The 25,378-nt window shown below is 40.4% G+C and overlaps 7 protein-coding genes across 7 annotated transcripts in view; 3 read left to right on the top strand and 4 right to left on the bottom strand.

Annotated features, from left to right (window-relative positions):
* Positions 1 to 713: 713 nt before the first annotated feature.
* Positions 714 to 3,216, bottom strand: tdp2b (tyrosyl-DNA phosphodiesterase 2b). Its single transcript, XM_079288585.1, has 7 exons — positions 2,976 to 3,216; positions 2,607 to 2,728; positions 2,363 to 2,512; positions 2,113 to 2,204; positions 1,598 to 1,716; positions 1,337 to 1,507; positions 714 to 1,217 (listed from the first exon to the last, which is right to left on the bottom strand). The coding sequence occupies exons 1-7, from the start codon at positions 3,126 to 3,128 to the stop codon at positions 936 to 938; spliced, it is 1,089 nt and encodes a 362-aa protein (XP_079144711.1). The 5' UTR covers positions 3,129 to 3,216; the 3' UTR covers positions 714 to 935.
* A 283-nt stretch (positions 3,217 to 3,499) lies between these two features.
* Positions 3,500 to 5,680, top strand: acot13 (acyl-CoA thioesterase 13). Its single transcript, XM_079288496.1, has 3 exons — positions 3,500 to 3,647; positions 3,805 to 3,989; positions 4,460 to 5,680. Exons 1-3 carry the CDS (start codon positions 3,564 to 3,566, stop codon positions 4,617 to 4,619), a joined length of 429 nt encoding a protein of 142 aa, XP_079144622.1. The 5' UTR covers positions 3,500 to 3,563; the 3' UTR covers positions 4,620 to 5,680.
* On the bottom strand, positions 4,896 to 8,854 carry cUnh6orf62 (chromosome Un C6orf62 homolog). The gene is made up of 5 exons (XM_079288495.1): positions 7,279 to 8,854; positions 6,910 to 7,086; positions 6,699 to 6,824; positions 6,299 to 6,433; positions 4,896 to 6,206 (listed from the first exon to the last, which is right to left on the bottom strand). The coding sequence occupies exons 1-5, from the start codon at positions 7,405 to 7,407 to the stop codon at positions 6,081 to 6,083; spliced, it is 693 nt and encodes a 230-aa protein (XP_079144621.1). The 5' UTR covers positions 7,408 to 8,854; the 3' UTR covers positions 4,896 to 6,080.
* A 149-nt stretch (positions 8,855 to 9,003) lies between these two features.
* LOC306791729 (geminin-like) lies at positions 9,004 to 12,026 on the top strand. The gene is made up of 7 exons (XM_079288595.1): positions 9,004 to 9,040; positions 9,452 to 9,523; positions 10,055 to 10,156; positions 10,341 to 10,494; positions 10,588 to 10,670; positions 11,096 to 11,206; positions 11,354 to 12,026. Exons 2-7 carry the CDS (start codon positions 9,467 to 9,469, stop codon positions 11,546 to 11,548), a joined length of 702 nt encoding a protein of 233 aa, XP_079144721.1. The 5' UTR covers positions 9,004 to 9,040; positions 9,452 to 9,466; the 3' UTR covers positions 11,549 to 12,026.
* A 944-nt stretch (positions 12,027 to 12,970) lies between these two features.
* Positions 12,971 to 18,778, bottom strand: LOC306791815 (rho family-interacting cell polarization regulator 2-like). The gene is made up of 7 exons (XM_079288703.1): positions 18,649 to 18,778; positions 18,289 to 18,450; positions 17,818 to 17,991; positions 17,216 to 17,415; positions 17,012 to 17,095; positions 16,516 to 16,606; positions 12,971 to 15,751 (listed from the first exon to the last, which is right to left on the bottom strand). Exons 2-7 carry the CDS (start codon positions 18,416 to 18,418, stop codon positions 15,651 to 15,653), a joined length of 780 nt encoding a protein of 259 aa, XP_079144829.1. The 5' UTR covers positions 18,419 to 18,450; positions 18,649 to 18,778; the 3' UTR covers positions 12,971 to 15,650.
* Positions 18,779 to 19,010: 232 nt separating this feature from the next.
* Positions 19,011 to 20,978, top strand: gmnn (geminin DNA replication inhibitor). The gene is made up of 5 exons (XM_079287714.1): positions 19,011 to 19,108; positions 19,293 to 19,446; positions 19,540 to 19,622; positions 20,048 to 20,158; positions 20,306 to 20,978. The coding sequence occupies exons 1-5, from the start codon at positions 19,034 to 19,036 to the stop codon at positions 20,498 to 20,500; spliced, it is 618 nt and encodes a 205-aa protein (XP_079143840.1). The 5' UTR covers positions 19,011 to 19,033; the 3' UTR covers positions 20,501 to 20,978.
* Positions 20,979 to 21,922: 944 nt separating this feature from the next.
* ripor2 (RHO family interacting cell polarization regulator 2) overlaps positions 21,923 to 25,378 on the bottom strand; it is a 48,445-nt gene continuing 44,989 nt past the window's right edge. The window contains exon 22 of the mRNA XM_079287426.1: positions 21,923 to 24,703. Coding sequence (XP_079143552.1) covers positions 24,603 to 24,703 — 101 coding nt within the window. The 3' untranslated portion in view covers positions 21,923 to 24,602. The remainder of the gene's footprint in view (positions 24,704 to 25,378) is intronic.

Genomic DNA, 25,378 nt, shown 5'->3' with positions numbered 1-25,378 from the left:
TTGTCAAATGTGAATATCATTGGGTTTTAGAATTGTAGTGAGACGTAAGACATTTAAAGACATCTTTAAAGCTTCAGGTAAACTCAGAGCTGGACAGACATAGCTCATGTGTCCTTGCTAATTAGGAACCATTGAGCGGGGGACAAACGGGGGAGGGAGGCCTGTTCTGATGACGCGTGCTTCCAGGGAAAAGTCGCATCTGTGTCCTCTCCTGAGGTCAGCTCTTTTTCACTGTGTGTGTGTGACTGCTGTAGAAACATGAGAACACACTGAGAGCTGAAGAGAGCATTACAGAGAGAGACCAGGGAGGTTGATGGCAGAGACTGAGGAGGTTTCGGGGTAGAACTGAGGTCATAGTATAGAACTGTAGATTATAGGTGCAAGTAAATCATATTATTCTAATATGCCTATTTCACAACACACCTTTTGTGACATAGCACGAAAACCACAGGTGTATTAATGATATGAATAAGGGCGGCACTCATGGTTTTGGGTCCATGTTTTAATGGGTTTGAGTTTGTTTGCTGTTGGGTCATGTTCATGGACCTATAGCTTAAATTACGGAGTCGCTATTCAGATCGATATTTATTTTCATGTAAATACTGAACTCCGTACCGCCATCAGAAAATGCCACTTTTTTAACTCTGTAGTGCCCTCTAGTGCTCAGATATCAATACTACACATACACAGGGCTGCAACATTTATTGGTGCTTTCTACCTTTATTGATCAATTTTAAAGAAAGAATAAAAACTTGAAGACGCAAAGACTTCAATAAGAGACCCATTAGAAGATAAAACTGACAAATCAAAATATAAAATTTACAGTTCACCAACCTCAGATGAGGGCAGATCATTTTATTTGTACCGACCGTAAAACACACAAACTGCATTACCTGATCTGAGAACTGGCGTGTTTTAGGTTGTTTAGTGCATGTCTACGCAGCAGAGAAGCTACAGTAGATTCCCCAGTGATCACTAATGAAGCGTCCACAGTCCAGCTTCTCCAGCCCCACCAGGGCCATGTGGTCAGGTGCCAGGCGTGGGACGCCGTCCTTGGCAGCCGGGCGGAAGTAGACCCGGTCGAAGCGGCAGCGACAGACGTAAGGAAGAGTCTTGTTGTTGTTGGCTTTGGTGTCCCATGTGTAGCGGCAGTGCGCCTGCTTTCCCAGTCGTTCCCACACATCGCAGACACTGGAGGGCAGACCCACCTTGGCAACCTGAGATGGAGCCCCGGGGAATCATTTTAAAGGAGGTACACTGTGTGATAACACGTCGAGGGGGAAAAAAAAATGCAAGCATAAACACCATTGTTGCGATGCTAAGACAAACGACTGACCTCAGTGTCCCTCAGGTTTGTGTCCCCTCCAAACAGGACGGTGACATCCTCAGGTGCCTCTCTCATCCTCTGAAGCACCACACGCAGCTGTTTCATCCGTTCCTCTGCTTGGTCTTTACAGCTCTCGAGGTGGGACGTCAACAGACACAGCTTCTGGCCTTTGAATGTCACCTGATTTCAAAGAGAAAAAGCCAACTTTGTATCAACTAAGGTGAGCTGAACATGGCCCGAGTATTTGGACTGAACTACCCTTGCACGAACTTGAGCTACAAGCAGATTCCTCATCATTTGAGTTGTCGGGTAAGATACTATCTCGCTCTCCAGAAATTTGACCCGTGTCTTCTTCAGCATCATCCCGGTGAAGTAATTATCCTCGCCACCTGGTCAGCAAAAGTTCAGAGGATAGTTTAAACTTCTGGTCTCAGTCTCAGTTTATTTATTTGGGTATTTAGTTCAACATGTAATAAAAATAGTAGAGTTTACTGCAACAGGAGTGGAGACAAATCTCCAGGGAAAATACCTACATCATAGGTCTTTTACACAGCAGACATTTTGACTTGTCATGTGAGGAAAAGCACAGGCTGTGTTCTCTTCAAGTGTCCCAGTAAGCCAAAGCAGTGTGACAGTGAGCCAGCATGCACAATACCAGGACCCTGAAACTGAAGTAGCTAAATGGAATTCAGATATTATTCATTTTATTATTTGCAGCTGTGTTTTTCCTCCTTTGACATGTCAAAAGGTATTTGGCAAAAAAAGGCCTGTTGAGCATAACGTACCTTCAATGATTAGGTAGCTGACGGCCCGTTTCTTCAAGTACTTGACGTAAGGTGGAATGAGCTCCTGTAGGAACACCACGTCAGGAGTGTATCTACATGAAGACAAGATTCACCTTTTAAATGCTCTCTGCCATCTTTTGTTTCTTCATGTGCACTGCTCTGCAGCTGACCTCTGATATAAACAGACTGATTACAATTTAAATATCAAGTCATGCCAACGATGAATAACAGTGTAGATAAACAAGCTCACAAGGCTAAGAAGGAGCACAGGCCTCTGGCGCGCTCTCCAAGGTTGTCTGTATCGAGTCCATCCACGTTCCAGGAGATCAGTGACAGTTTATTGTCGTCTTCTTCTGAGGATTTGCATGCGGAGGCCGGACTGTCGTCAGTCAAATCTATACTGGAAATTGTTCACAGACTGTTGATTCATTTGGAGTTGCTGAACACATTCAGTAACTTGGAGAGTGTCAAAGGAGGGAAGACTGTAGACTTACCAGTCTACTGGAGGTTTTTCCTCGACTTTCTGCCTCTTTGCTTTGGGGCTGGTCTCACCGTCTGGAAAATCTTCTTCAAATACTTTCTCCAAATCAGCCTCAAAGAATGAGTTCAAAGCTCTCTGATAGAAAGGTAATGGGAAATGTCCATCAGGGTCAACTGCTTTTAGATTTTCACGACATCCATAACAGATTTGTAAACATTTTCAGCACTTTTTTTTAGCCTTAGATGCTGACCTAATCGGTGAAATAAACTGCAGCAGTGCTGAATTGCAAAAACTTGCCACATCATCATGGCATTCTGTATTTAGCTACAACAGTGGCCTCCAGGTAAAGTCACAACTCAGAGGCCTCAGTTGTCTACTGTACCTCCACCTCCCACTCGTTTTCAGCCAAGTAGCACTGAGCCACAGCGCTGTCGGTTCCTGTTATTGCAGCAAACTCATCGCAGAGGCCACTTCTGCTTTGTTCCACATTAGAAACCGATGGTTTGTCCGAGTCTGATACAACATTAGAAGCCATGTTTTCCAGCCACTAGTTTTGCTTACAGAATTACACAGGAGAAGTAGAGTAATGCAAACATTAGTCCATGCTTTTTTCTGCACGCTATCGCAGGTGCACCAGTGAAAGGCGTCCGGGTGAATTTTCTAACTGACGTTCCAACAAATCACAGCGAAGCACAATAGAAACGTTACTTTGTATGCCTAAACGTGAACAACTATAGATTACATGTGCAGTTACCAATTAATATCACCACATATTGCAATTAATGGGGACCTGTTTGCATTGTTAACCAAAATTACATCGAAATGCAATTTAGCTAGGTTAGCAGATTAGCTGTAAACGTCGCCCGGACGATTTATTCAACGCAACAGTTTCCGGCTTGAGGTAAACAGAAGTTTGTCCACAGACGGTTGAGGTTTGACATTGACCGCCTCTATTTAGCTTGCGTTAAATATGGTTTCGCTGTCTTTAAACTCGTTAAAACAAATAATGAGGGCGATGGTCGATCATTCCGGCTTCGACAAAGTCCTGAGCAAGGTAAACATACGCATTCTGAAACATTTGACGATTTTAATATGTATTTCTGTGACTAACGTTACATGTTGTAATTCACTTTTTAAACGCAACGGGTTACGTAGCTGGATATCATCCGCATTGTTGCACTGTAACAGGTAGCCATGCGTGTGTCCTTCAGGTGGACGTCTTGTCTGCCAGTCCAGGTAAGGTGGTGTGTGAGATGCGGGTGGACGAGGAGCACACCAACCGCGGAGGCACGCTCCACGGCGGGTTGACAGCCACCCTGGTCGATGTCATATCCACCATGGCGATCATGTACACTGAGAGGGGAGCACCGGGAGTCAGTGTGGATATGAACATAACGTGAGTCCATGAACAATGTCAAAGGTCAGGTGTTTTCCCCGCTGATCCCCATAACCTTGAACAAAACAAAACTATAAACATTACCTGTGAAATATAAATGGACGTTTAAAAACGCATACATCTAGTATCATTAAGGTTTAACCATATTTTACAGATTTATAATACATTTAGGTATGGCTGACTTTTGAGTGACGGATTACCAATAAGAAAATCTAAAATGTTTCAGATTTTTTGATTTGAATCTTTCAATCAGCTTCCATATTTGCTCAACCTACTTACATCAGAACATATATAATTTTTCTGCAACGTTTTTTGTTCCTAAAAAGCCCCAAATTCCCCGGATAAAATACAGAGGGCATGATCTCCATGTCTTCAGTGGTATCTACAGCCCTGTGTTCAGCCCTTTTAATGTGTTAAACAGGTCAGGTTAAAGATCAACTCCATAAAGTGCAAATGTCAATGTCTTACAGATACATGAATGCTGCGAAGATAGGAGAGGACGTACTCATCACTGCTCAGGTTCTGAAGCAAGGACGGACGCTGGCGTTTGCAACTGTAGACCTCACCAACAAGGCCACAGGGAAGCTCATAGCACAAGGGAGACACACAAAACACCTCGGCAGCAGCTAGACTGTCCCCCGCTGTGCCTGTCTGTAAATTGCATATCATGTGAACTGTCAAAACAAGGGACTAAGGGAAATAGTTCTTAAAACCACTGTGTACCAAGAAGGCGATGACAGCAGTGGTGAGTGCAACAAATCCATGTTGGCTGGTTACTAAATGAAGGTGGCTGCCTCTGTTGCAGAGGTAATGCATACTAATAGCTGTATGGTCAGTCAATTCTGACCTAACTACTGTATCAATGCCACCATTTCATGCACATGCAATAAAACAAATACACACGCGTTATGCTTTCAGAATTTGCATTGTATTGAGATATGCTCAGCAGTATTGACTTGAGAATCAACAGAAAAAAAACCCCCAGAAGTTACACGCCTAATACCCTTTTAACTGAACACACTGAATCAACAAGGAGCAAAATTATATGAACTATGTACTTAATATTCTTTGACAAGCAAGCCCAATTTTAATTTGATGAGCATGGCAAATTATTTTCATTTTAGTAGGTCAAATTAAACAAATCAAGTTAGCTTCAGCAACTTTGTTAGGCAAGTTAAACATTAAGTATGTCACCATTTCAGTTTTTCACCACCCCACATCCCAAATAAAACAAAACAGATCTCAGTAGCTTCAATGAACGGTGACAATGACCTCCAACATCTAACAAACACGTCTCAACTTTGTGTACAACGCCTTTCAAGCCACTCAAGATTTTAGCAAAGGCCTGCCTAGCATGCCTTACAGGAAAGCAAATGAGAAACGTTTTTATTTTTTTAAAGTCCAGCAAAAATAATAATAAACTAAGGCGGTTTGTAAGAAGCAATACCTACACCATATGATTTGACAAATATTGTTCATCTTGTTTTCTTTGCTTACACAGGTGTTTAAACACCTATTCACACCTGTCCTTGGTCAAAAGATTGTGTAAAGTTGTTCTAGAAACCCCATTGACATTACAAACAAGCTTTAACAAACCTTATGACAACAAGGATATTAAACACGTCCGTCTGAGAACCACCGTGAAGACCTGTGTATTGTTTGTTCCTGTTTTGATGCAACATAAAGAGTTCCTTCAATGACCGGTGCTGTTGATAGTGCGGCTCCAAGAGAACAACCAACCACTCAAAATCAATGTTCGTGCAGGTTCAAATGAACAAAAATGTATGAGTGAGTAAAGGGGGGAATGAAGAGGGAGTAAAAGGGAAAAAATGGGGGAACCAATCCAAAAATGGCAAAGAGAAGAGGAACATTGGGAGCATGAGGGGAAAAAAAGACAAGGATGGGAACTGAATCAGCTTCAGGTCAGGGAGGGGAGAACGAGTAGGTAACAAAAACAGGAGAGATCCAAGCACAAGTTCAAATCTTTTAAAAGGAAATGAATGGAGATGAGTACATCAATTTGCTTCTGAAGGCTTAGGCAGGAGGGAGGGGAAGGGCTTTTTCCTGTGTGGCTGGGTGATGCAGGAAGCCTCAATCAGGCATGTATGGGCGGAGGTGATCCTCGATGTCTCCCACACCCCAGCAGGTCAGCTGGTCCTGAGGCAAGTATAGGCAGAGGCTGCACAACTTGAACACTGTGGCCTTGGTTTTAGGAGTCTGCAAGAGAGGTGGACAGAGAACATTTGAGGTCAAGTGCGTTGTCGGGGTTACAGTCAAATCAGTAACATAATTTCAGTGGACTGACTCACCTGTAAGTGCTGTCTATCCATGAAGAGAAATACAGACTGAGTTGGGTTGTTCATGACCATTCCAGCCTTGTCTTTACGACCCAAAGCATGCAAGCACTGCTTCTCGTAGTCTCCATGATGAAATTCGAACTTGGCCTGTAAAACAGAGGAGGGTCTTGTGAGCCAAGAAGTACATTTTGTTTCATATAGACTAAAGCAGGGTGACTCACAAATTAATATGTCTTGGTAGTGTACGATTTAACATGTCAAAATATGAAAATTGGGTTATTATAACATGCACAAGGTTATTCTTCATTTAAAAAAACAGTTTTCAATCGACTAATCTAGAAAGTGATCGGCCTATTAATTGATAATGAAAATAATTTAGTTGCAGCTCTCCAGTAATCTGCCAAGTTCTGACCTGAACAGGCCTAAAGGGTTCATCATCAGCCCCCTTCCACCTGGAGAACAGTAGACAGACGATCTTCTCAATATCGTTGCGTGGCCAAAGGATGAAGTCCATCTCCTGTGTGCAGCCTATCACATCCTGTACGAAGAGAAAACAACGTAAAACACAACTGGACTTTTGTCTTCTTCAAGCAATCCCCTCCTGAGACGCCACACCGGCTTACCCTTCGCATTGACTGGTATCGTGGGGCGTGCAGTTGCACAACATCTTTTTGCAGGAGTTCTATTGAACTCTCGAGAGAGTAGCTGGAATCTCGCACACCTCGTAGGATGTTTTCTTCATAGTTGTTAGTCATCACTGGCACCACTTCAGCTACCTCAAAAAGTGCAGACTTCTTCTTCTGTAATGAAAACAAACAGGAACAAACATATTTAAAGTCATAATTTTGCTATGGGCATATAAAAAGGAACCGGTCTGAATGAGACACTTAATCGTGTAATGAGCAGAGATGGAGAAAATTCAAAGTATGCGAGACGAGTATGATTTCAGATTGTGTCAATAATTACTGCATTCGTCCATTTTACTAACAAACCTTTTCTTTGAAAACGAAGGCTATATAGATCTTGAAGTCAAACTGATCAGCCAAAGATTCCCTTTTCTTCCGAAGTTGAGCTCGTAGTCGATTTCTTGTGTGGTTTCTTCGTGAAGTTGGGTCCCCCATGGTTAGATTTCGATGGTAGTGTCTTCTTCTCTTGTGCAGAATATTTTGGCAAAACTCTGTACTTTTGTATTTATACGTCGGATAAAGGATGGAGGTAGCTACCCTTTGCAGAGACAACGCATCAAACAACTCTAGGCTAGATCTCTAAAATACCCACTACCAACTGAGAAGTTCAACAAATCAAACAATATTAAGTCATTTTAAAAAAGATTTTGTAAAAGGGCAGTGTTTAGGAGGGGATTGGTCAACAAGCTACGACTACATCTCCTTATTACTTGTTCAGAAATCCATGTTTTAAGACATGATTGTTAAGCCAAATGAGTGTTTTTCAACCTGCCATCGACAACAACAGAAAAGAGCAACTCAAATTTGTTTTACTGAGAATTGTACTGAAATCAACAGAAATGGCTGCTACTGTAAAAACCCATACCGACAATATACTTTTTGAACGTGAAATTGAGGACTACAGAGACTAGCAAGCGGACAAATATTCTATTTCGTGGGTCATTTCAAAGTCCCTCATCCATGGCTATCGACGTGTGTTTGTTTCTCTGTAGATATACAGCGTTATGTGCGTGTTAAAGACGGGTTGGGGATACAGACGAACATGGCAGGTAAATACAGATGCCAGGAGATATTGGCACCGGGTAACATCGAAGACTACTGCGAAAGTACCTTGACATTTCCTTGACTTTTACTGCCACTCACTTGGCCCACGGCCTGCGCTGCTGCCACTGCTGATAGTCATGATGTGGGCGTATTTTTAGCGCACTAGCTAAGGTGAGCTAGCAAGCTAATCTAGGCATTGACTTCCAACACTAACTAGTAGTGAACCGACGAGATAGCTACATCTTATCTTCTGACTGATTGGCTTAATTGAGGCCCAAGTGTGGTTGGCTAGCTAGCGTACAGTCATCTTTCTACGAGTTTACATTTCCTCGCCAGGTTCAACGCGACTGCCAGTGTTGTGAGAGTCAAGAGACCTGCAGGGGTGACTGACTAACTGGTGTTGCTCGTGCTCAGCATGTTAGCTTTAGGTATAGTTAGCTTCAGTCGCGTCTTGTCAACAACTTAATCGACAAAAAAACAGGAAGGGAATCAATAGCCAACCAACGACAAAACGCTGAGTGGCGCAATAAACGTTAGCTAAACAAAATCTCCCCTTTCCACGTCTGAAGTTTCGAGGAGTTTGCTGCGCTTGTTTTTCTTTCTCTTCTTTTCTTCAGTCGTCACAACCTCCGACTCGCCCTGCCGCATGCCATGTCAAGATAAATCGACAATCCAGCTGGAATCCTCCGTTCTTTCAGTCGACGTGTGGCGTGTTCTGTCTCCCGGCGGGCCCATCTTTAACGGCGTGTGTCGTCCAACGTTTGTCCGTTTGGTTTCTTTGTGTGATTTTAGGCAGCTGGTAACGGCACAGACAAGCTCGACGACAGCCTCCCCAAAATGGCTGCACAGTCAACTACAAAGATGTGACGTGTTTTGACATGTGACCGCATGAGGGGGAAAAAAACAACTGCTCGGAAAGCTTGCTCGTGATTGGCCTCTTTATCACGTGACTGATTAGACGTATTTAAGCCATTGGCGCGCGTTCTTTGGAGGAGAAACAACGTCGTGGGTTTACGCACCAACGGTAAGACTGTTTAACGTTTAGCACCATTAATATTGACTCAATGTAATCGTCTTCAGAAGTGCTGCTTCTTTAATTGCTACTAACACCAACTGCCGCTGTGCTAGCCTTAGCCGTCGTCTCTTAAATGTTTGTAGACTTAACGTTAGGTGAGTCAGTTGACCCTTTCTTACAGCGGTGACGACACATGTAACGATACTCTTGTGAGCAGCTTTAGACTCTGTAGTCTTTTTGTTGAAGGCTAATGTGGTAGCATTACAGCATTACGCGTAAGCTAATGCCATACAGTTACCATCTAACGTTAATTTGGAAACCAAAGCTATCTTATTTTGGCACTTTTTCCCCTTCAATGTAACACACGTTGAACTTCCTGTACGCTTTAATGCTAACTTAAGTGATGTGTTTCTCCACCAGGTCTATTGAAGGAAAATGAGTTTCAGTGGAAAGCTAAAACATGGCCAGCATATGTCTAATGAGAATACAAAGGTGAGTAACTAGTTTAGTATCTGTTTAAGACGTCTGTTAAATAAATGAGCATGAATTGTCTTTAATGGGTGTCGGTCCAGACATCCTCTCCCTCACAGCTTTTTCGGCACAGCAGTGCTGTGAAACTGTGGCCAAACATTAACAGAGGGAGCATGTTTGCGTCTCTGTAATGAGCCTGGAGGAGTAACTTTCCCACGGCTGTTAAATGTTGCACCCTGCCCCTGTTCTGATACCCGTGGGCCCTGTTGCACATGGCAGCAGCGTTGTTAGTGTTGTCAGCCACTTCACTCGTGCCCTCTTTCCCATGGTGACTGTAACTAAAGTAGAGAATGTAAAGTGAGGCTAAGTCCTCGTGGATAGAGACATTGAAAATGAGAACATGGCTCATGTTAAGTTCCTGTGTGACTCTGTGAGTTTCTCAAAATGCAACTGGTAAGTGTTCAGGATTTTTCCTTTTGTTAACCATTCTCATATCTGTGAATTGTGATCTACTCTGTAAGCTAACACTGGGCTTTTGTCTTTCACTCCCAGAGCTTTTTCACACCATCTCAAAAGGCAATGGGACGTCCCAGGCAAACCCTGCAGGTCCTCCAGTCCTCAGCTGGCAACAAAGACTTGGGAAGGTCGGCTCAGGTATGTAGTGACTTGTTGCAAGAGGTCATTTGATTTGGGGTTTATTTTGTCCATGTTTGCATTAGATCAATTTGCATAGACTTTGTTCCACTAAAAGAACAATTGATCTGTTGCTGCCTTTAGTGGGTTTCAACATTTTAAATGGTTGTGTGTGTGTGTGTGTGTGTGTATTTTTTCTCTTTAGGTGGGGAAGGTGAGCCCCAAAAGGAAACAGTGGAGCGCAGAACCAGCTAGAGGTCCAAAGAGGGTGAAGGTAGAAGTCAAGTCTACACAAACGGAAGACGCTCAGTGTTTGACAAATGGCATGACCAATGATGCATATGAAGTTATGGTTGTAGGTAAGAATCTATTATCAATGTGTTGCGTATTTTATGGAATCAACCCCAAAATGATTTTCTCTACCGTGAGCTAAATTTCTGTCACTGTCGTAGAAACTCCCCCTCCCACCTACTGGAAAGCGATGGCAGAGGAGCGTCGGAAGGCCTTGTACAATGTTTTACAGGAGAACGAGAAGGTGAGTTAATCTCTAAGAGATGGCTAATGTTTAGCTGTCAATTGAGTTGCTCCCACTGTCTTGACCTTTGCTGTCTTCAGTTCAGCTGGCACTGAGTGTTAAAGTAACGTTTCACTTAAATGCACTCATTGAAATCTGTTTATCTTTGAGTGTACATGTTTATTACAGGATTGATGCCTCAGTGGCATTGCGTTCAATTTGAGACTATTTGGAAATCTGGAGTTTAGGCCTGCTCCAAAATGTCATGTGCGTTTCTTTTTGATTAGACTGACTACAGTGCTATACGGCCTGTAAAATGCATTGTTCTGAAACCGCTTGTATATTGTAGCTCTGTTCAGTTGGCCCATTGTGCCATGGTTCTGCTTTTGTTGGTATTTTCAAGCATAATGTGTTTCTAATATATTTTATTTAAAAATTTAAACCAGTTACACAAAGACATTGAAGCCAAAGATGACCAGATAACACAGCTAACTTCTGAAAATGCAGAGCTACAGGAGTTGGCAAAACACGTCCAGTACATGGCTGATATGATTGAGGTAGGCACAATATTGTCTAATATCCTGATAAATTACCTTGTTCAAATTCAAGCCTCTATGAATGCTTGAAGTTCCTTCAGCCTTTACTGCTTAATTTGTCATCTCGTGTATGTACTGCCATGTATTTACACTTTCTTTTTTTTAAAGAGGCTGACTGGGGAGAGCCCAGATAATGTGGCGGAACTGAGGGAGATTGCTCTTGATGTGGATGAGGAGGAGTGTGACCGCAGTAAAGTGTCAGGGCAGAGTGAGGAAGAAGACTCTGATTACAGTTTGTGTGACTCAGAGGATGACGAGACCTCAGACCACGAACAAGCTGGACCCTCCGGAGAGCAGGATTAACTGACAACTCTTGTATGTCATGGGACTTTGACCTTTTTATACAGGTCAGCAGCATTTGTGCTTTGGCAACAGGTGGCCATCTATTTGACTGAATTGGCGTTTCAAAATAATTCATGTACTTCAAGCGGCAATAGTTTTGAAACGCCGGTCATTTTATGTTTTTAAGCCTAACAGATTGGGGCTGGTTTTATTCTTTTTAATTTATGTTTTGCGTCAGTTCAACTAAAGTGTTCAAAACTAAGCCATAGAGTCCTTTTACACAGCAGATTTTAACAAGTCACAGTAGAAAAAGCACAGGTGTAATAAGTAAAATAAATGATTGCTCAATTATTTTTGGTTGCGGCTGTTTATGGCCTTTTTTTTTTGTATTTTTTGACCAGGCTCATTGTCCTGGCTTATTGGGACACTTGACTAGCCCAGAGCCATTCATGATGCCAATGTGAAGGTACTGAGGGGGGGGGAAGGTACATACACTACCAGATACGGTCGAGCTTGTGTCCCCGTTTTTGGTTTACACTGTAAAATTGTGCAATGTCAGTTTTGTACATAAAGCTTAATGTAAAATAAACACTTTTTTTAAAGAAATGTGTTGTGGGTCTTCTGCTATGAAATGTTGACTGCCTGTGCACAGGCAGGTGCAGGGCCGAGATCCTTCTTGTGGCACTGGCACCTCTGCGTCAGTCTGTGTCAGTTCAGCGGAAAGATTCAGCTGTGGCAGGCGAGCATAGTTCGGCAATCGTCGAGGAGCTGAGGGGGCGGAGACACATTTCCTGAGAACACCCGTTGTTACGACAGATCAGCTTCCATAAATCAGTTTTATGATTTTAGTTGAGTCACCGGAGCCCCCTGTTCTCTGTATGCATCCTTAGTAAGTACGTTGTACTTTTTTGTTTGTCATTCATTTTATTTAAGTATGATTTTGCTGGTTTTGCAACAAAATGGAACATAATACACTTTCCAAATTATTACTTTTATAGTCATTTACAACAATCTGCTAAAATAATGAAAATAAATCATGTTTTATAATCATTTAAAAGTATATATTAAAATTAAGACAAAATGTCCAATCCAAAAATACGTGTTTGAAAATATCTTCACTCGTCCTCTGCTTATATGTATGTCAGTAGGTGACACAAGCTGCCAGAGAGTGACGCAGAGTGATTACTTATATGTATGTCAGTAGTAGGGTTGGGTATCATTTGGGTTTTTTTCCCGATACCGGTGCTAAAACGATACCGGTGCCTGAACTGATACTTTTTTTCTTCAAATTGAACAATATATTAACTGTTAAAGTATACTATAAATATAAATAAATACAAAACACTTTGCTTCAAACTACAGCTTCAAAATTTATATACATATATACACACATATATATATATATATATACACATATACACATATACACACATTGTACCAAGTTATTCTTAAAACTACTCTGAATAAGAGCTAATAAGATGTGCACATTTTTATGAATTATCCACGAAGTTGTCTTTGGGTATCTGCAAAATCCAGAGTGGAATTTACTGTACATGTATTCCACTTATAACAATACCATGAACATTTAAATGAAACTCATTCAAAGCTAACAAACGACATTTAACACTTTTAAAAATCCACAATTTTGTAGTTTTAATTATGCAAAAATAAACTTTATTGCATCTTTTGATGAGCAGAGGAAATGCTTCCAAACACAATGGAGAACTGTAGTATGCAACTAAATGGACCAGTACAGAAGCTATTGACCACTAAGATGGATAGAGATCAATTTCAACGAAGTGTACCAAGTTATTCTTAAAACTACTCTGAATAAGAGCTAATAAGATGTGCACATTTTGACAACTTGTACTTTGTGATTAGGAATTGAACAGCCAATAAATGAACTTGACTTAACACTGGTAAACTGCAAGTTTCTAAAACAAAAGCTCACTCAAAAAAAGAATTCAAACAAACACTAAATGAGTGGATGAATTAGATACTTTACCAAAATACTGTAATACTATTCACATCATGAAAGAAATAAAAGTAACAGTTACTTAAAATATGGACCATGTTTTGAAAAAAGGTTAAGAAAAAAAACTGAACCATCTTCAGCTTTTAGTAAGAAGTTCACACATTTACAGGTATTACAAAAGAAAATATGAATTTCATAAAAATATTACCACTTGCTTTTAATCAATATGGCTTTTGGACTGTGCAGTTAGAACAAGATTCATATATTATGAGTTTATCCTATTGTGTGCTTTGAAATATAATTCTCATTCTGGGCAAAATTCAAACGGTGTTTTGAAAATACATTCTCCATTATGAATTATTAGCTCTTAGTAAAATTTAAAAATTAATTCTGCCTTTGGTTTCAGTAAATCTTTTAAGTAATAAAGTAGCATTTCTAATACATAATGTCCCATTATGTTCAATACCGTATAGGAAAAAGAAATCTAAGATTTCTAACAGTATAATGATATTGTAATCTTCCCCAAAATAATAATCTAATATAAATCCTTCAAAATAAACTCCAATTAAAATTAAGCATGAGATCATTCGCATTATAATATACGTCTTTTTAAACGATAAACAATATTTCAAAGAGTAGACCTGATCCAAAATAGAACATAAATATACATTTCATTTACATAACGTAAGCTATTCCAGTATAATCCAAATAATATTAGAATTACAAGGAAATAATAAATAAGATCTATGAACAAATGTGAGTTTTGTCGTTGTGCACTGGCACAAGACTCAGTAGTACAGTTACAATAAGAAACGTTGGAATACTCGGGTCAGTTTTCCCACATTAGTTAGGATGGAGGGAAATAAAACTGACCCAAAAAAGAATCCTCAATCTGCAGCTTCTCATAAGAATTAGCTCACATACTGTATTAATTTGCAGTTAGCCAAAATGAGGCTTTTACTCAGCCTTAAGTATTCTCCATTCTGTAAAGTTAATGGAGCACAATCCTAAACCAAATCTATTGCCCTGGACTTGCTCTGTACCCGTTAGAAAAAAAGAAAATGTGGAAACCTGCCTGCTTTGACCATAGAGACTCAAATGGCCAACGCTGACTTTACCAATCGTCCTCTAACGTCATCTAGGTGCAAAAGGTCACGTATATACAGAAAAATTGCACTTGTTCAACTGCAAGTATGAGAAAACTCAGATATAAACTGCTGAGCGAGCCAAACGTGGGCACTGTGCTGACCTGTTTTCAGATCTACTCTTCAGGTTTTCCTTTTCCTCCAAATGATAGATAGCTGAGGTCAAAATCTGCTCCCGACTGTAAAACCGCTGTTAAAGTAGCTTTTAAACCACAACATCACATCCTCTCAGAAAGACAGTCTCAAATTGTTATTGGTCCTCCCTGCAACACATCGCACATCTTTCAACTGTACAAGAATCCCTGAAACTCAAACTGGAACATACTAGAAAACAAGCACATACATTACACCGGCTGTGTAAAATATGCCACATTTATGCCTTACAACAGTGCAAATCTTTCAAAAGCGCCAGAAAACATTTCTAATGACAGACAGTGATTATACAAAGATCATAGTTGGTATATTGTGTGACACAACAGACTCCGTAACAATCAAGATGATGATTAATCAATGAGTAAATGATGTAAGTGTTGGGTGCGGTGGCTTGTTGAATGAGGTTACGTGAAAGGCGAAGACGCATTGCTCACAGTCTTTGGAGCAGCTTTGTGTCCAGACAAAAGTGCTCTCCAGTTAAACTCAATGTTTCCGGTCTGCCTGGCTCAGAAAGCAGGGAAAGGAAGGGGTGAAGCGTCGGGGTGTCTGAAAGTGAGGGTGATGGAGAATCGAGGAGTGTAAATGTGTGTGTGTGTGTACAGGAGGGGTATCGGTTGCGTGTTTTCTGTGGTTGATAGTTTGTTTGGTGTTAGTTCCTATGAGGAGGCAGTGTTGGTCAGAACAGTGATCTAATGTGGCGACATAGAGATCCATAAGTCTGTGCAGAAAAGCAGATCAATAAAGTGATCCGTCATTAACAGCCCTGTGAGGTGTAAGCTGAAGGAGGAGCAGCGCTGTCCTCGGGCGTGCGGTTGAGATGTCGTTTGTGATGTTTTTTGGTGGCGATGGCTCAAAAGGCAGTGGTGACGGCGTTTCCCCGCCGTGTGCCCAGGCGGATGATTTCTCCAGGCACCGTGTCCAGCTGCTCGTACGCCAGTCGCCCCTCCTCACCTGCCACAAACAAAAGGGATCATCTATAAGCACTGTATCCCCCCCAAGCAGTTTTAAATGACGGCAAATGTTACTTCTGTTTGCAATACTATCCCTGCAGTCAAAATAAAAAGACAAGCGAGGTATGTAAATCACTGAAAAAATTAACAGCATCCGCTGTCCAGATTTGCCTGAGGACGACTCAGCCTTTTTTAGGTCAAGCAATGTTTTAAAGAGGTTTAATCCAACAGAAGTATGAAGAAAACAAGCTTGTTTTGGTATCATACTGTAAAGAACACATTTTATATACATCATATTAGTATTTTTATACTTTATGGGGTGTTTTTTTTACGACTTAGGAGTGTCACAATATACTGGTATTGACGACAATCATAATATTTCGAAAATTAAATATTGGTATCTTGTTAATAATACACAAAAGATAACAGTTAAAAATCCAGCACCTCTTAAATGGTTACAGACTCTCTAAATCTTCCTACACTTGTATTTTCAGTGTAATTTATTTGCCAAAAGAGAGAAAACACACAATGAACAAAGTTAAAGATGAATATGATATAATGTTTTTAAAATTTTCTGTAGATAATATTGTTATTATTGAATTATTTTGTTATTATTGAATTATTTTGGCCCAAAAAATAGTGTAGTGAAAATCTGACATTGTGGCATCCCTAGGTGTAAAATACACTTAACAATAAAGTGATTTTTAAAAGTGTAGCAAAGACCAAGCTGAGCAACATTTCATTTTCCATAAATGTATTACTTACCAAATGTGAGCAGGGTTTCTATGGCAACATGGCGAAGCTCTTCATCAGCTGAATCACACAGCGCTACCACCGCCTTGATGCTCTCTACTGCCTACAGACGGACAGAAGAGCTCTGTGAAGAGGGCACTTCTCAAAGTACACAGAAGGGCAAAAAAACAATGGGCTGATTTGGAATGATTTCCTCTTTCTAATCAGCCATCATAGTGTACCACTAATATAACATAGAAACAGATTCAATCCGTACCATGAACACTATCTGAATAGACTACCAAATGTAACATGACCGACATGCAACTACCAGGAAGTATCCCTCCACTGAGGCTCAGCATGCAAACACATGCAAAAGACGACCGTACTTTAGGAAGACACCACTCAACGCAGACTGTTGAAGCTTCATATCAGTTCTTAGAAAGAAAGTTTGCCTCAATTGACACAAACGGAGACCTAAACTAGCTCCAAATCTTCACAGTTGTAGATGATGTAATAGGCCACTGACCTGCAGACAGCTGAGCGCTGAACAGGCCGCCCTCTGGCTCTGGACTCCAGCCTCTGACAGGGCCTGGGTGTAGCACTCCACTGCCTGTAGAAACCCACATGAACATTCAAACATGGCTTGTGGCATCTGTCAACACTATTTGAAATGCCGTTTGCCTCCAAACACTCGCATCTCTCAAAACACAGTGTCTTTATCACTACTCACTCTGATCCTGAAGTAGCTGTGTGATGCAGAAGAGAGGTAGTTGGCTGCTGCCTTGTTGACCTGAGGGTCCTCTGCAGTGAGCAGGGAGGCCAGGGCCCTCAGGGTGCCGTTTCTAGGCCACAAGGATGACACCGGCACCTCCTCCAGCTCTGCTAGACACCGAGAACAATCCTGACTGCACAGAGCCTCTGCAAACATCTCTAAGGAAGACACAGACACATGTCAGAGGTTTACACATTATATCATAGGGGCTTTTCTGTACACCAGACATGAAATGTAACAGTGTTTAACCCATTCAAATAACCAAGTTAAAGACATGTATAAAAAAAACTCCATAGTTTTATTCCTTACTTACAATCAAACTCATATTGCGTGTTTTTCTGTGGTCTATCTACTTTCTATTGTATATAGTTTTGGGTGCTTATGGAGAGAAAGTCAAAGTGAAAATTGGTTCAACTGATCTGCTCTTTTATAAAAATGTATAACGATATGAAATAAATGGTGGTTTGAATGACCAATGAATGCTTACAGTGGAGGAATTTGCATGACTCAATGGCAGAACGGTTTTGATCAGTGTTGTGAATGTCGCCCCTTTCCCTCACCTTCTCTGGCCAGATGCAGGAGGTGCGTCTCCATGTCCAGCACTTCATGCTGTAAGATGTAGCTGTGGAACTGAAACACTGTGAGGACGTCCTGGGAGAGCTCGGCGGCAGTAGGACTCAGTGCCGCCACCAGATAGCTCCTGTCCACCATCTCGCTCACTACGACACCAATCACTGGAGACAAGAGGAAGGAATCTGAAGTCAGAGAACATTGTTTTGAGTCAACTGGAAGGACATTTGCATTGTATGGATCTATTAAATACTAAATACTAACCAACTGAATGCTTCATTTTAGTTTCTTTTTTTCAACCACGTTATATTCTTAGCAGAATAAAAACAAAATAGTGACTCAGGTGAAACCTAACAGCAATTAAACACACAGGAACAAGACCGTGTTGCAAACAAACACATCATTTCATTTGAAGTGCAACCTTTGGTCTGTTTGCAGAGAGATAATAGGGATGATCCAACCTGTGTCAGCGCTGTGTGGGTGTCTCTCCTGCAGCACTGCGGTGTAGCGCTGGTTCATGTGTTTGAACACTCTGTCCAGTGTGGTGTGGAAAAGTCCTGCCGACCCGCTGCACTCTGACCACAGAGTCATCAGCTGTGGGCGATCTGCGAGGCCCGGGAGAACTGAGAAAGAACAAAACAAGACGGTCAAACGCTGGAACCCTCAAACTCAAACCTTTCTGTTGCACGGTAATAATCTCTCATAGAAGACTTAAATTATAAAACATAAATTGATGCAAGATGACCACTCTTGAGATACAATGTTAAAAACACATATAACACACAATTCAAGCTAACTGGTTTTCACTTTTCAGTACGTACCGTCTGCAGAAGATGTAATTGCTTCCAGTTGATCAACACTGAGCTCTGCTAGTTCTTCTAACAGCTGAGTCTGTCCGGACAGCTTGAGGAGAAGACTGCGACGCTGCCACACACCTACCCCACTGGTCAACAACTGTCATTACAGGAAGAAGCAAAAGGCACGTTGCAGCAAACTGTTAATGTCAACTATGACGATTCATTTATCCCTCAAACTCCCAAAACATGATCTCAGAAGTCATTGAGAGCCCTACCTGTGTGAGGTGATTACAGTACTGCAGGTGGATGACGATAGCAACGTCCAGGTCCAGGTGTGATCTACTCTGTAAGCTAACACTGGGCTTTTGTCTTTCACTCCCAGAGCTTTTTCACACCATCTCAAAAGGCAATGGGACGTCCCAGGCAAACCCTGCAGGTCCTCCAGTCCTCAGCTGGCAACAAAGACTTGGGAAGGTCGGCTCAGGTATGTAGTGACTTGTTGCAAGAGGTCATTTGATTTGGGGTTTATTTTGTCCATGTTTGCATTAGATCAATTTGCATAGACTTTGTTCCACTAAAAGAACAATTGATCTGTTGCTGCCTTTAGTGGGTTTCAACATTTTAAATGGTTGTGTGTGTGTGTGTGTGTGTGTATTTTTTCTCTTTAGGTGGGGAAGGTGAGCCCCAAAAGGAAACAGTGGAGCGCAGAACCAGCTAGAGGTCCAAAGAGGGTGAAGGTAGAAGTCAAGTCTACACAAACGGAAGACGCTCAGTGTTTGACAAATGGCATGACCAATGATGCATATGAAGTTATGGTTGTAGGTAAGAATCTATTATCAATGTGTTGCGTATTTTATGGAATCAACCCCAAAATGATTTTCTCTACCGTGAGCTAAATTTCTGTCACTGTCGTAGAAACTCCCCCTCCCACCTACTGGAAAGCGATGGCAGAGGAGCGTCGGAAGGCCTTGTACAATGTTTTACAGGAGAACGAGAAGGTGAGTTAATCTCTAAGAGATGGCTAATGTTTAGCTGTCAATTGAGTTGCTCCCACTGTCTTGACCTTTGCTGTCTTCAGTTCAGCTGGCACTGAGTGTTAAAGTAACGTTTCACTTAAATGCACTCATTGAAATCTGTTTATCTTTGAGTGTACATGTTTATTACAGGATTGATGCCTCAGTGGCATTGCGTTCAATTTGAGACTATTTGGAAATCTGGAGTTTAGGCCTGCTCCAAAATGTCATGTGCGTTTCTTTTTGATTAGACTGACTACAGTGCTATACGGCCTGTAAAATGCATTGTTCTGAAACCGCTTGTATATTGTAGCTCTGTTCAGTTGGCCCATTGTGCCATGGTTCTGCTTTTGTTGGTATTTTCAAGCATAATGTGTTTCTAATATATTTTATTTAAAAATTTAAACCAGTTACACAAAGACATTGAAGCCAAAGATGACCAGATAACACAGCTAACTTCTGAAAATGCAGAGCTACAGGAGTTGGCAAAACACGTCCAGTACATGGCTGATATGATTGAGGTAGGCACAATATTGTCTAATATCCTGATAAATTACCTTGTTCAAATTCAAGCCTCTATGAATGCTTGAAGTTCCTTCAGCCTTTACTGCTTAATTTGTCATCTCGTGTATGTACTGCCATGTATTTACACTTTCTTTTTTTTAAAGAGGCTGACTGGGGAGAGCCCAGATAATGTGGCGGAACTGAGGGAGATTGCTCTTGATGTGGATGAGGAGGAGTGTGACCGCAGTAAAGTGTCAGGGCAGAGTGAGGAAGAAGACTCTGATTACAGTTTGTGTGACTCAGAGGATGACGAGACCTCAGACCACGAACAAGCTGGACCCTCCGGAGAGCAGGATTAACTGACAACTCTTGTATGTCATGGGACTTTGACCTTTTTATACAGGTCAGCAGCATTTGTGCTTTGGCAACAGGTGGCCATCTATTTGACTGAATTGGCGTTTCAAAATAATTCATGTACTTCAAGCGGCAATAGTTTTGAAACGCCGGTCATTTTATGTTTTTAAGCCTAACAGATTGGGGCTGGTTTTATTCTTTTTAATTTATGTTTTGCGTCAGTTCAACTAAAGTGTTCAAAACTAAGCCATAGAGTCCTTTTACACAGCAGATTTTAACAAGTCACAGTAGAAAAAGCACAGGTGTAATAAGTAAAATAAATGATTGCTCAATTATTTTTGGTTGCGGCTGTTTATGGCCTTTTTTTTTTGTATTTTTTGACCAGGCTCATTGTCCTGGCTTATTGGGACACTTGACTAGCCCAGAGCCATTCATGATGCCAATGTGAAGGTACTGAGGGGGGGGGAAGGTACATACACTACCAGATACGGTCGAGCTTGTGTCCCCGTTTTTGGTTTACACTGTAAAATTGTGCAATGTCAGTTTTGTACATAAAGCTTAATGTAAAATAAACACTTTTTTTAAAGAAATGTGTTGTGGGTCTTCTGCTATGAAATGTTGACTGCCTGTGCACAGGCAGGTGCAGGGCCGAGATCCTTCTTGTGGCACTGGCACCTCTGCGTCAGTCTGTGTCAGTTCAGCGGAAAGATTCAGCTGTGGCAGGCGAGCATAGTTCGGCAATCGTCGAGGAGCTGAGGGGGCGGAGACACATTTCCTGAGAACACCCGTTGTTACGACAGATCAGCTTCCATAAATCAGTTTTATGATTTTAGTTGAGTCACCGGAGCCCCCTGTTCTCTGTATGCATCCTTAGTAAGTACGTTGTACTTTTTTGTTTGTCATTCATTTTATTTAAGTATGATTTTGCTGGTTTTGCAACAAAATGGAACATAATACACTTTCCAAATTATTACTTTTATAGTCATTTACAACAATCTGCTAAAATAATGAAAATAAATCATGTTTTATAATCATTTAAAAGTATATATTAAAATTAAGACAAAATGTCCAATCCAAAAATACGTGTTTGAAAATATCTTCACTCGTCCTCTGCTTATATGTATGTCAGTAGGTGACACAAGCTGCCAGAGAGTGACGCAGAGTGATTACTTATATGTATGTCAGTAGTAGGGTTGGGTATCATTTGGGTTTTTTTCCCGATACCGGTGCTAAAACGATACCGGTGCCTGAACTGATACTTTTTTTCTTCAAATTGAACAATATATTAACTGTTAAAGTATACTATAAATATAAATAAATACAAAACACTTTGCTTCAAACTACAGCTTCAAAATTTATATACATATATACACACATATATATATATATATATACACATATACACATATACACACATTGTACCAAGTTATTCTTAAAACTACTCTGAATAAGAGCTAATAAGATGTGCACATTTTTATGAATTATCCACGAAGTTGTCTTTGGGTATCTGCAAAATCCAGAGTGGAATTTACTGTACATGTATTCCACTTATAACAATACCATGAACATTTAAATGAAACTCATTCAAAGCTAACAAACGACATTTAACACTTTTAAAAATCCACAATTTTGTAGTTTTAATTATGCAAAAATAAACTTTATTGCATCTTTTGATGAGCAGAGGAAATGCTTCCAAACACAATGGAGAACTGTAGTATGCAACTAAATGGACCAGTACAGAAGCTATTGACCACTAAGATGGATAGAGATCAATTTCAACGAAGTGTACCAAGTTATTCTTAAAACTACTCTGAATAAGAGCTAATAAGATGTGCACATTTTGACAACTTGTACTTTGTGATTAGGAATTGAACAGCCAATAAATGAACTTGACTTAACACTGGTAAACTGCAAGTTTCTAAAACAAAAGCTCACTCAAAAAAAGAATTCAAACAAACACTAAATGAGTGGATGAATTAGATACTTTACCAAAATACTGTAATACTATTCACATCATGAAAGAAATAAAAGTAACAGTTACTTAAAATATGGACCATGTTTTGAAAAAAGGTTAAGAAAAAAAACTGAACCATCTTCAGCTTTTAGTAAGAAGTTCACACATTTACAGGTATTACAAAAGAAAATATGAATTTCATAAAAATATTACCACTTGCTTTTAATCAATATGGCTTTTGGACTGTGCAGTTAGAACAAGATTCATATATTATGAGTTTATCCTATTGTGTGCTTTGAAATATAATTCTCATTCTGGGCAAAATTCAAACGGTGTTTTGAAAATACATTCTCCATTATGAATTATTAGCTCTTAGTAAAATTTAAAAATTAATTCTGCCTTTGGTTTCAGTAAATCTTTTAAGTAATAAAGTAGCATTTCTAATACATAATGTCCCATTATGTTCAATACCGTATAGGAAAAAGAAATCTAAGATTTCTAACAGTATAATGATATTGTAATCTTCCCCAAAATAATAATCTAATATAAATCCTTCAAAATAAACTCCAATTAAAATTAAGCATGAGATCATTCGCATTATAATATACGTCTTTTTAAACGATAAACAATATTTCAAAGAGTAGACCTGATCCAAAATAGAACATAAATATACATTTCATTTACATAACGTAAGCTATTCCAGTATAATCCAAATAATATTAGAATTACAAGGAAATAATAAATAAGATCTATGAACAAATGTGAGTTTTGTCGTTGTGCACTGGCACAAGACTCAGTAGTACAGTTACAATAAGAAACGTTGGAATACTCGGGTCAGTTTTCCCACATTAGTTAGGATGGAGGGAAATAAAACTGACCCAAAAAAGAATCCTCAATCTGCAGCTTCTCATAAGAATTAGCTCACATACTGTATTAATTTGCAGTTAGCCAAAATGAGGCTTTTACTCAGCCTTAAGTATTCTCCATTCTGTAAAGTTAATGGAGCACAATCCTAAACCAAATCTATTGCCCTGGACTTGCTCTGTACCCGTTAGAAAAAAAGAAAATGTGGAAACCTGCCTGCTTTGACCATAGAGACTCAAATGGCCAACGCTGACTTTACCAATCGTCCTCTAACGTCATCTAGGTGCAAAAGGTCACGTATATACAGAAAAATTGCACTTGTTCAACTGCAAGTATGAGAAAACTCAGATATAAACTGCTGAGCGAGCCAAACGTGGGCACTGTGCTGACCTGTTTTCAGATCTACTCTTCAGGTTTTCCTTTTCCTCCAAATGATAGATAGCTGAGGTCAAAATCTGCTCCCGACTGTAAAACCGCTGTTAAAGTAGCTTTTAAACCACAACATCACATCCTCTCAGAAAGACAGTCTCAAATTGTTATTGGTCCTCCCTGCAACACATCGCACATCTTTCAACTGTACAAGAATCCCTGAAACTCAAACTGGAACATACTAGAAAACAAGCACATACATTACACCGGCTGTGTAAAATATGCCACATTTATGCCTTACAACAGTGCAAATCTTTCAAAAGCGCCAGAAAACATTTCTAATGACAGACAGTGATTATACAAAGATCATAGTTGGTATATTGTGTGACACAACAGACTCCGTAACAATCAAGATGATGATTAATCAATGAGTAAATGATGTAAGTGTTGGGTGCGGTGGCTTGTTGAATGAGGTTACGTGAAAGGCGAAGACGCATTGCTCACAGTCTTTGGAGCAGCTTTGTGTCCAGACAAAAGTGCTCTCCAGTTAAACTCAATGTTTCCGGTCTGCCTGGCTCAGAAAGCAGGGAAAGGAAGGGGTGAAGCGTCGGGGTGTCTGAAAGTGAGGGTGATGGAGAATCGAGGAGTGTAAATGTGTGTGTGTGTGTACAGGAGGGGTATCGGTTGCGTGTTTTCTGTGGTTGATAGTTTGTTTGGTGTTAGTTCCTATGAGGAGGCAGTGTTGGTCAGAACAGTGATCTAATGTGGCGACATAGAGATCCATAAGTCTGTGCAGAAAAGCAGATCAATAAAGTGATCCGTCATTAACAGCCCTGTGAGGTGTAAGCTGAAGGAGGAGCAGCGCTGTCCTCGGGCGTGCGGTTGAGATGTCGTTTGTGATGTTTTTTGGTGGCGATGGCTCAAAAGGCAGTGGTGACGGCGTTTCCCCGCCGTGTGCCCAGGCGGATGATTTCTCCAGGCACCGTGTCCAGCTGCTCGTACGCCAGTCGCCCCTCCTCACCTGCCACAAACAAAAGGGATCATCTATAAGCACTGTATCCCCCCCAAGCAGTTTTAAATGACGGCAAATGTTACTTCTGTTTGCAATACTATCCCTGCAGTCAAAATAAAAAGACAAGCGAGGTATGTAAATCACTGAAAAAATTAACAGCATCCGCTGTCCAGATTTGCCTGAGGACGACTCAGCCTTTTTTAGGTCAAGCAATGTTTTAAAGAGGTTTAATCCAACAGAAGTATGAAGAAAACAAGCTTGTTTTGGTATCATACTGTAAAGAACACATTTTATATACATCATATTAGTATTTTTATACTTTATGGGGTGTTTTTTTTACGACTTAGGAGTGTCACAATATACTGGTATTGACGACAATCATAATATTTCGAAAATTAAATATTGGTATCTTGTTAATAATACACAAAAGATAACAGTTAAAAATCCAGCACCTCTTAAATGGTTACAGACTCTCTAAATCTTCCTACACTTGTATTTTCAGTGTAATTTATTTGCCAAAAGAGAGAAAACACACAATGAACAAAGTTAAAGATGAATATGATATAATGTTTTTAAAATTTTCTGTAGATAATATTGTTATTATTGAATTATTTTGTTATTATTGAATTATTTTGGCCCAAAAAATAGTGTAGTGAAAATCTGACATTGTGGCATCCCTAGGTG

The sequence above is a fragment of the Melanostigma gelatinosum genome, assembly GCF_949748355.1.
Source record: "Melanostigma gelatinosum genome assembly, chromosome: 17".
NCBI classification, from domain to species: Eukaryota; Metazoa; Chordata; class Actinopteri; order Perciformes; family Zoarcidae; genus Melanostigma; species Melanostigma gelatinosum.
This window is presented reverse-complemented; position numbering and strand designations above follow the sequence as displayed.

Excerpts from the sequence above, each read along its gene's own strand:
- acot13 (XM_079288496.1), top strand. The coding sequence starts at position 3,564 with ATGGTTTCGCTGTCTTTAAACTCGTTAAAACAAATAATGAGGGCGATG. Across the intron at positions 3,648-3,804 it reads TCGACAAAGTCCTGAGCAAG|GTGGACGTCTTGTCTGCCAG; the intron begins GTAAACATACGC and ends TGTGTCCTTCAG. Across the intron at positions 3,990-4,459 it reads AGTGTGGATATGAACATAAC|ATACATGAATGCTGCGAAGA; the intron begins GTGAGTCCATGA and ends AATGTCTTACAG.
- cUnh6orf62 (XM_079288495.1), bottom strand. The coding sequence starts at position 7,407 with ATGGGGGACCCAACTTCACGAAGAAACCACACAAGAAATCGACTACGA. Across the intron at positions 7,087-7,278 it reads CCTTCGTTTTCAAAGAAAAG|AAGAAGAAGTCTGCACTTTT; the intron begins GTTTGTTAGTAA and ends TTTTCATTACAG. Across the intron at positions 6,825-6,909 it reads GATACCAGTCAATGCGAAGG|GATGTGATAGGCTGCACACA; the intron begins GTAAGCCGGTGT and ends CTCTTCGTACAG.
- LOC306791815 (XM_079288703.1), bottom strand. The coding sequence starts at position 18,418 with ATGACTCTGTGGTCAGAGTGCAGCGGGTCGGCAGGACTTTTCCACACC. Across the intron at positions 17,992-18,288 it reads CCCACACAGCGCTGACACAG|TGATTGGTGTCGTAGTGAGC; the intron begins GTTGGATCATCC and ends TCTTGTCTCCAG. Across the intron at positions 16,607-17,011 it reads CAGCGCTCAGCTGTCTGCAG|GCAGTAGAGAGCATCAAGGC; the intron begins GTCAGTGGCCTA and ends GTCCGTCTGTAG.
- tdp2b (XM_079288585.1), bottom strand. The coding sequence starts at position 3,128 with ATGGCTTCTAATGTTGTATCAGACTCGGACAAACCATCGGTTTCTAAT. Across the intron at positions 2,513-2,606 it reads GAAAAACCTCCAGTAGACTG|TATAGATTTGACTGACGACA; the intron begins GTAAGTCTACAG and ends AACAATTTCCAG. Across the intron at positions 2,205-2,362 it reads CTGTGCTCCTTCTTAGCCTT|ATACACTCCTGACGTGGTGT; the intron begins GTGAGCTTGTTT and ends GTCTTCATGTAG.
- LOC306791729 (XM_079288595.1), top strand. The coding sequence starts at position 9,467 with ATGAGTTTCAGTGGAAAGCTAAAACATGGCCAGCATATGTCTAATGAG. Across the intron at positions 9,524-10,054 it reads TGTCTAATGAGAATACAAAG|AGCTTTTTCACACCATCTCA; the intron begins GTGAGTAACTAG and ends TTTCACTCCCAG. Across the intron at positions 10,157-10,340 it reads ACTTGGGAAGGTCGGCTCAG|GTGGGGAAGGTGAGCCCCAA; the intron begins GTATGTAGTGAC and ends TTTTCTCTTTAG.
- gmnn (XM_079287714.1), top strand. The coding sequence starts at position 19,034 with ATGGGACGTCCCAGGCAAACCCTGCAGGTCCTCCAGTCCTCAGCTGGC. Across the intron at positions 19,109-19,292 it reads ACTTGGGAAGGTCGGCTCAG|GTGGGGAAGGTGAGCCCCAA; the intron begins GTATGTAGTGAC and ends TTTTCTCTTTAG. Across the intron at positions 20,159-20,305 it reads ACATGGCTGATATGATTGAG|AGGCTGACTGGGGAGAGCCC; the intron begins GTAGGCACAATA and ends TTTTTTTTAAAG.